At 49.7% G+C, this 8866-nt stretch overlaps 1 protein-coding gene across 1 annotated transcript; it reads left to right on the top strand.

Moving 5' to 3' along the window:
- The first annotated feature begins 2864 nt into the window (after positions 1–2864).
- THFS (10-formyltetrahydrofolate synthetase) lies at positions 2865–7048 on the top strand. The gene is made up of 6 exons (XM_087526339.1): positions 2865–3135; positions 3216–3633; positions 3736–3885; positions 4571–5746; positions 6241–6387; positions 6535–7048. The coding sequence occupies exons 2-6, from the start codon at positions 3250–3252 to the stop codon at positions 6808–6810; spliced, it is 2133 nt and encodes a 710-aa protein (XP_087382465.1). The 5' UTR covers positions 2865–3135; positions 3216–3249; the 3' UTR covers positions 6811–7048.
- The last annotated feature ends 1818 nt before the right edge of the window (positions 7049–8866 follow it).

Genomic DNA, 8866 nt, shown 5'->3' with positions numbered 1-8866 from the left:
ACATTGGATGTCATTGATAACGAGATCACATCATTAGGAGAATGATGTGATGGACAAGACCCAATCCTAAACATAGCACAAGATCGTATAGTTCGTTTGCTAGAGTTTTCCAATGTCAAGTATCTTTTCCTTAGACCATGAGATCGTGTAACTCCCGGATACCGTAGGAGTGCTTTGGGTATACCAAATGTCACAACGTAACTGGGTGACTATAAAGGTCTACTACGGGTATCTCCGAAAGTGTCTGTTGGGTTGACATGGATCAAGACTGGGATTTGTCACTCCGTATGACGGAGAGGTATCACTGGGCCCACTCGGTAATGCATCATCATAATGAGCTCAAAGTGACCAAGTGTCTGGTCACGGGATCATGCATTACGGTACGAGTAAAGTGACTTGCCGGTAACGAGATTGAACGAGGTATTGGGATACCGACGATCGAATCTCGGGCAAGTAACATATCGATTGACAAAGGGAATTGCATACGGGGTTGATTGAATCCTCGACATCGTGGTTCATCCGATGAGATCATCGTGGAGCATGTGGGAGCCAACATGGGTATCCAGATCCCGCTGTTGGTTATTGACCGGAGAGTCGTCTCGGTCATGTCTGCTTGTCTCCCGAACCCGTAGGGTCTACGCACTTAAGGTTCGGTGACGCTAGGGTTGTGAAGATATGAATATGCAGTAACCCGAATATTGTTCGGAGTCCCGGATAAGATCCCGGACGTCACGAGGAGTTCCGGAATGGTCCGGAGGTAAAGAATTATATATAGGAAGTGTTGTTTCGGCCATCGGGACAAGTTTCGGGGTCACCGGTATTGTACCGGGACCACCGGAAGGGTCCCGGGGGTCCACCGGGTGGGGCCACCTATCCCGGGGGGCCCCATGGGCTGAAGTAGGAGGGAACCCAGCCAAAGTGGGCTGGGGCGCCACTCCCCTAGGGCCCATGCGGCTAGGGTTGAGGGGAAACCCTAGAGGGGGCGCCCCCTTGCTTGGGGGGCAAGCTCCCCACCCTTGGCCGCCCCCCCCCTAGTAGATCCATCTACTAGGGCCGGCCAACCCCCCTTGGCACCCCTATATATAGTTGAGGAGAGGGGAGGACTTCATACCTGAGCCTTGGCGCCTCCCTCTCTCCCCGTTACGTCTCTTCCTCGTAGTATAGGCGAAGCCCTGCTACTGTGACGCCCTGCATCCACCACCACGCCGTCGTGCTGCTGGATCTTCATCAACCTCTCCTCATCCCCTTGCTGGATCAAGAAGGAGGAGACGTCTCCCGTCCCGTACGTGTGTTGAACGCGGAGGTGCCGTCCGTTCGGCGCTTGGTCATCGGTGATTTGGATCACGTCGTGTTCGACCACATCATCACCGTTTTTTGAACGCTTCCGTGCGCGATCTACAAAGGTATGTAGATGCATCCGATGTCTCGTTGCTAGATGAACTCCTAGATGGGTCTTGGTGAAACGAGTAGGAAATTTTTTGTTTTCTGCAACGTTCCCCATCATGCAGACCAAACAACACATGCATGACAAGGGAAACGAGAAGCAGACAAGGCGGGCCCGCACGCGCCCCATGGTAACATGTCATGGACCCCACGGCATCGTCTCGGTGAGGGACACCCCGAGCCGAACGGACGACGGGGAGGGGGCCATACGGGTCGTGGTGTGAGGCGCGCGTGGATCGAACGACTTAGAGGGCACGAGAGAGCAAGGATGCCCCGAGGAGGCGGGTACTGCAGCATCATTTATAGAAGTAATGGGCATGAACACTGTCGTACGTGGCCACTATCGCCAGCCACTCTGCATGCCACACCGATGCACGTGGCGCTTCGTTGCAAGCCTGCTCCCCCCCCCCCCCCGCCAGTTCTTCGGACGAAAATTTTTAGGACATTTTTTTCGTCTTTCTCGTCATCTCCGTCCACGATGGCGCTCCTCCAAGTCGTCACCGGCCACGGGCAAGGCTCCACCACGCTACAGAGGATCACCTACAAGCAATAACTCACTTACATGAAGAAACTTACATAGAAAAGTGATCGACAACTGCCATCATCGATTCCGAGTGATCGTTGTGTTCGGGGCCACGTGAGGGTGCCACTAGGGGAAGGATGAGTAGAAGAGGACATTCCGACGAATAAGCGCGCAAACCATGGCGTGTCGCCTATATTTTTTATTTCTTAGTTGAACTTGTACGTCACGTATGACGAGTCTATATCTCATCGACATCATTTGGTGCCGAGCAATCATTGTTGACCGTGTGGAAGAAAAAAAGAAGAAGAAAGAAAAAAAGATGAAGTTGAGTTGGTTCGTGGTTAAGTCTGTGGGTTCTGCTAGATAAAAAAAGTTTAATCCTAAAAGGTATCCCTCTGTAATTTAATATAAGACCCTTTTTGACACAGCGATAGTGCCAAAAAAGGGTTTATATTAAATTGCGGAGGGAGTATCTTTTGTGTATGATAGATAGGACGAGGAATTGTATTATGGAGATCTGCTAGAGACGCCGGAAACACTAACTCATGGCATGGCATCCACATGTGAAGCGATACAAAACGTGGCCCATGCATGCTCTTCCGATGCCAGCGTTTCTCTCGCCGGCCTCACGCGACCGGAGCCATTCAAGACTCCGTGGGAGCGCCCTCACAAACCGAGAACGGGAAGCGACCACACGTGGCCTGCAACCCCGTTCTTCAGACGACTTTGCGTGTCACCGTGGCTGGGCTGGACTGCCGTTTTCGCCAGAGCAAAACCCCAAAACCAAATGCTCACGGCCACCTCACCTGAACTCAAGCGCTCGATTCCAAAGTTGGTTCGCGGATCAATGCTGGACAGAACAAAAGTGCTCATGAGCTAGCGCTGATCCAAGCGGTGCCGCCGGGCACAGTTGGCGTCGTCGCTGCCACCTCAAGAACACGATACAGACTGGGATTCCAGGCATCGTCGCCCACACCCACCGACCCACCGCCCCCAAGAACTCCTTATCTTCTCCCCCGGATTGGGATCGCGGTCCGTCCGTCCGTCCAACCCGAGATAAGACCACCCCAAAACCCTCCCGTCCACCCCACCCAATGCCTTTGTTCGTCTGATGAACGAACTGGTAGTGCGCATTGAGGACGGGGAGAAGATTTAGGGCAGAGTTTTGGGTCAGTCGAAAAACAGTTTCTTTGAGTCGAGAAGATTTATAGAGTGGTGGGTTAATTAATCTGTGGTTTTTCGCGAGCAGTACCATTATTTTGGGTGGGAGCTGTTGCTGTGCCATGGATCTGCCTGCCCCACCAACCAGTCATCCCAGAACTTTATCCTCCATTATCCTAAGCCGCCGCCGTGCCGACGCGGGGGCGAGAATAAACAAGACCGCGAGCCAGCGACTCCTCTCGCCTCCACCACTCCCTCGCCACCACTCGCTGCTTCGCCTCCGCCCCGCCGTCGCGAGATCCAGCGCCGTCTCCGCGCCGCCGCTGGTGCCGCCCATGACGACGCCGGCGCCCAACCCCACCATCCGGAGGCTCGACGTCGCCTCGCCGGTGCCCGCCGACATCGACATCGCCAACGCCGTCGAGCCGCTCCACATCGCCGACATCGCCGCCGAGCTCGGCGTCCCGCCCGAGCACTACGATCTCTACGGCAAGTACAAGGCCAAGGTGCGGTTCTTGATCGGTTCCCGAGAAAAAAAAGGACCACCGGCGTTGCGTGGCGTGATCAGGTGACTCGATCTGACTGCAATTTTGTGCGGCGATGTGCAGGTGCTCCTGTCCGTTCTTGACAAGCTGCAGGGGCAGCAGGACGGGTACTACGTGGTCGTCGGCGGCATCACGCCGACGCCGCTCGGGGAGGGCAAGTCAACCACTACCGTCGGCCTGTGCCAGGCGCTGGGGGCGTTCCTTGATAAGAAGGTGAGATTTTCAGAGTTATTTTCGTTTGGCTGTCATCGGCGATATTAACCTGCGCCCGGTGATTACTGTTTCTACGTTAGAACAAAGCCGAGTTAATATGCTGTAAGAATGTAGTTTGGCTGCCAACGATGAGATAACCTGCACAAGGTTCATTAGTGCTTGTCAATTAGGATAGAGTCGGAAATTTGTGATTTGTTGTAAGGATGTCGTTTGAGTTGATAAAAGTCCGTAACCAATGGGCTTATTTGGGACAACATTGGAAGGATTAGAAGTTGTTTGATGCAAATTTAGACTGGGCAATAGTATTCTGTTGCTGTCCCCTAGTTAGTAACACATCTACATATTGGCTATCACGGGTTCAGGGTTTGCGTAACAGTTGGATGGATTTATTTATGAAGTTGTGTTGACATAAACACACAGTACAGCTGCAGAATTTTCAGTGCTTATGGTAGAACTTCTGTATAACCACTGGATGGATAATAATAAAGCTAGATAAAAAGTTTTCGACATCTCGAAAGTATCCGAAGCAACTCCTGCTTTTTATATTGGTGTAAATATAGATACAATTCAAGGCTATAAATAATAGACTATACAATCCAGAACATATGGAATTTGTTGTCATATATTTCTGTATATATAATTATATTGATATGGTTTACTATTTTATTTTCTGTCATCATTATAGGTTGTCACTTGCGTCCGTCAACCATCACAAGGGCCCACCTTCGGAATCAAGGGGGGTGCTGCTGGGGGTGGCTACAGTCAAGTTATACCCATGGATGAGTTCAATCTCCATATGACTGGGGATATCCATGCAATTACAGCTGCAAACAATCTTCTTGCTGCTGCCATTGACACAAGGATTTTCCATGAAGCTTCTCAATCAGACAAAGCTCTGTTCAATAGATTGTGTCCAGCAAACAAAGAAGGGAAGAGGCGCTTTGCTGATGTAATGCTCCGACGCCTGATAAAGCTTGGCATCTCAAAGACAGATCCCGATGAGCTAACACCGGAAGAAGTGAGGCGTTTTGCAAGGCTTGATATTGACCCTGCATCCATTACTTGGAGACGGGTCATGGATGTTAATGATCGCTTCCTGAGGAAAATCACCGTCGGACAAGGCCCTGAAGAAAAAGGCATGGTGAGAGAAACAGGCTTTGACATATCTGTGGCAAGTGAGATAATGGCTGTGTTAGCTCTTACAACTTCCCTTGGTGATATGAGGGAAAGACTTGGAAGAATGGTGATAGGCAACAGCAAGGCGGGCGATCCGGTTACAGCTGATGATCTTGGTCTTGGAGGTGCCTTGACTGTCCTAATGAAAGATGCTATTCATCCCACCCTCATGCAAACTCTTGAAGGCACTCCTGTTTTAGTTCATGCTGGACCTTTTGCTAACATTGCACATGGGAACTCTTCCATAGTTGCTGATAAGATTGCTTTGAAGTTGGTTGGGAAGGGTGGTTTTGTTGTTACAGAAGCTGGTTTTGGTGCTGATATTGGGACTGAGAAATTCATGGACATAAAGTGTAGGTATAGTGGATTGACACCTCAGTGTGCTATTATTGTGGCCACAATTAGAGCTCTTAAAATGCATGGAGGAGGCCCAGATGTTGTGGCTGGGAAGCCTTTAGATCATGCATATGTCAGTGAAAATGTGGCTCTTGTTGAAGCTGGATGTGTTAATCTTGCTAAGCACATCTCAAACACAAAGGGTTATGGAGTGAATGTTGTAGTAGCAATCAACAAATTTGCAACAGACACAGACTCTGAAATGGAAGTTGTGAAAAAGGCGGCTATGGCAGCTGGGGCTTTCGATGCTGTCGTCTGCTCCCACCATGCACACGGTGGTAAAGGAGCGGTTAGTTCTCTTCTCTTGTCTGGATTATTAATTCAGACATTCCATTTTAATGAATGAATTACATGCAGCTCTTCCCCATGGTCTAAAAAAAGGACATTCTATACATGACATCTCTTTTGGAGAAATATTTAACTGCGAATCTGTTGTCCATTTCATATGTTTGTCTTCCGGAGCTGATGATGTAGTGAATTTTGTTTCTGTACTTGTGACTGTTCTTTAGTGTCCAACATAGATCAGCCCCTAGAGTAATTAATATTATTGTCTGTTGCCAGACTTTTCAGCTTCTCAACAATATCAAAGTGGTCACTGCACCAAACAGTTCTGACAGTTATGCCCATGCATCCCTCTGCATTTCACTAATACATTATTGCCTAGCGAGTTGATTTCATAAGAAAACATGCTTATTTCTTCAATTTAAGAACATTTGAAGTCCAAATTTTACAGAATCGAACTAGTTGTCTAACTCTATCATGTCATTTAACTTGTATATTCAGGTTGATCTTGGAGTCGCTGTTCAAAGAGCATGTGAAAGCCAGGCAGAGCCCCTGAAGTTTTTATATCCTCTAGATTCTAGCATAAAGGAGAAGATTGAGTCAATAGCTAAGTTCTATGGTGCTAGTGGTGTTGAATACTCTGAACAGGTATTTCCTTGTGTTCTTCTTCCGTTGTATAGGAGTAATTACTTAATGTAATTGTGAGATTTGTTCTATTATGAGAATTATAGAACACTCTGTGCCTGCATTTATAAGATTTTGCCTGCTGACTTGTTTATTATGTCTTTCCTGTAGGCCGAAAAGCAGATCGAGATGTACACCAAGCAAGGCTTCTCCAACCTCCCGATATGCATGGCGAAGACTCAGTACTCCTTTTCTCATGTTCCATCCATGAAGGGCGCGCCGTCAGGCTTCGTGCTGCCGATAAGAGACGTGCGGGCGAGCATCGGAGCCGGTTTCATCTACCCGCTCGTCGGGACCATGAGCACAATGCCTGGTCTCCCTACAAGGCCCTGCTTCTATGAAATCGACATCGACACGGCCACCGGCAAAGTCATGGGTCTGTCATGAGCTTCGCCGGGCACCGTTTCTAGGCTGGTGGTCCTGTGCTGTCGCGCAATTGAATCGACCGTGTGCAGTTTCAGTTTTGGGGACATTTCCTGAAGCAGAATAAACGAATAATGGCCGCATCGGGTGGCTTGGTGCGATTGTGGGGGGTAGTACATTTCAGTAACCTGATGGATGTAGATTTGGTCGAACCATAGCGTCTGTCTGTACTCTGTTGGTGCTCCTTATGTTTTGATGTTCAGCTTCCTCGGCGTGCTTTGCTGGTTCCATTTCACATAATAATGATTAATATTTTTGAGAACACAGTGATGGGCCGGTTCGGCTGCAAGCGACGGCGAACCATAATGCTGGGCTGGGCCGGTCCGTCCAGCCAGCTTGGACTACTTTTCCATGCAGGAATACTTTTCTTTTCTTTTTTCCCATTCTTAGTAGGATTGATCTCCTTCAAAATTAAAAAAAGGACTTGATCTAAAGGAGAACACAGGATGAAGTAGCCGCCACAGAGACCAACTGAAAGGTGGGCTCTCGTAGCTGCCTGTGCCGCAAAGTCAATGGCCGGGCGGAGCACGTCCCACGCACGGGACACGGGAGCCACACACACAACTTGGAAGCCGTCAATGGTCAAGACCTCGCCGGCAGGGCAGGGCGACGCCGGTTCGCCGACACCGACGTGGCTCACATGCCTGCCCTGTTTCCTCGAACGCCACCGTCTCGCTCTCAAACCCTACCGCTCAGCCCAGCGCGACCGGTGCAGAGGCCACTTCACCGGTCAAACCCGACGACATTGCCGGCCGCATGGCAGCAACAGCTAACCGCCGTAGGCGCTGCGAGACACGGTCAGAGCACACGAGGCGAGCTAGGGCGGGATGGGCGATCCACTCCTCGTCAGCCCGTTCCGTGGTACCGCTTGCAAGTTGCAACGGGGCGACACGGAGATCATTGGCCGGATCGATGTGACGTGAGTCTTTTAAGCGTTTCTATCTACTAGTAGTACTGGTACTGGTGTGCTTGCTAATGCGCTGGGCCTACCGTCCATGATGGTGCGCTGCCGGTCGGGTACGAGATGGGCCGAAAAGGTTGGCTCGTGGTCGGCATGTTTCTGTGCCCTGCCGCATGCCTTCCTATGATACGAGTGGATTGCATTTGCATGCGTGCGTTGCTGCTTTTGCATATACCGTCGCAAGTAACTTTCTCCCTCCCCCTCTCCCTCTCTCTAATCTCCACCGTACAGTACACTAGTTGGGATGCGTCGTTTCTTCCTCGTGGTTGTCGCAATCACCTCAAGCAGTGGCAGTCCGCTACTAATTGCGTCCAGTAGACGTGCTTTGGCACCGTACGTAGCGCTTGCCGTGCCGAACTGGATACCCGCGGTGCAGCGCCGTGCTGTGCTGTGCTGCTACATCCACACTGGCACACTCGACGTCTTTTCGTCGTTCTCATAATATACGTACTACTACGTGCTAATCTTGGGGGACTTCGTCAGAACCCACGAGAGGAGGACTCTTTATTTCAAGAACGTGAGAATTTCGGTCCAAAACGAACACCGTCACGGGGTGACTTCTCTTGCGCGTCTAGAAACAGTGCTTCTTTGACAAAATATGCACGTTTTCCTTGAACTCTCACCGCCCTAAAGGCCAAACCCCCGTACTCTCTCATGCGTACAGTTATATACGCGTGTGTCCCCATAATTGCTACTTTCGACATCCGTAGGAGTAAGGGGTGGAAATGCAGGAAAACGTTTCTCCTAGGCTATGTAAATGTAGTGTTTTTTTTCCTACAAAATGTGCACGTTTTTTCTTCAGCTATCACCATCCTAGAGGCCAAACTCCCGTGCTCTCCGATGCAAAAAGATTATATACACCGTGTTGCCTGTGATTGCTACTTTCAATGTCTGTATGAATAGGAAAAAACATGGAAACACTATGGTGCAAAACGGTGGACTGGAAAACATAAGAATTATGTAAACTTACGTGTTTGGTTCACCATGACAGAGAAAAAACACAGGAATTCCACTGAATACAATAAATATAAGTCAAACCATATAAAAAGGTACAATTAA

This window comes from Triticum urartu, chromosome 5A (assembly GCF_056163025.1).
Source record: "Triticum urartu cultivar PI428250 chromosome 5A, HENAU_Tu73, whole genome shotgun sequence".
In the NCBI taxonomy this organism is placed as follows: domain Eukaryota; kingdom Viridiplantae; phylum Streptophyta; class Magnoliopsida; order Poales; family Poaceae; genus Triticum; species Triticum urartu.
This window is presented reverse-complemented; position numbering and strand designations above follow the sequence as displayed.

Bases quoted from the DNA above. Each gene is read 5' to 3' on its own strand.
- THFS (XM_087526339.1), top strand. From the start codon at position 3,250: ATGGATCTGCCTGCCCCACCAACCAGTCATCCCAGAACTTTATCCTCC. The intron at 5,747-6,240 runs GTTAGTTCTCTT...TTGTATATTCAG, and splicing joins CACACGGTGGTAAAGGAGCG to GTTGATCTTGGAGTCGCTGT. The intron at 6,388-6,534 runs GTATTTCCTTGT...TCTTTCCTGTAG, and splicing joins GTGTTGAATACTCTGAACAG to GCCGAAAAGCAGATCGAGAT.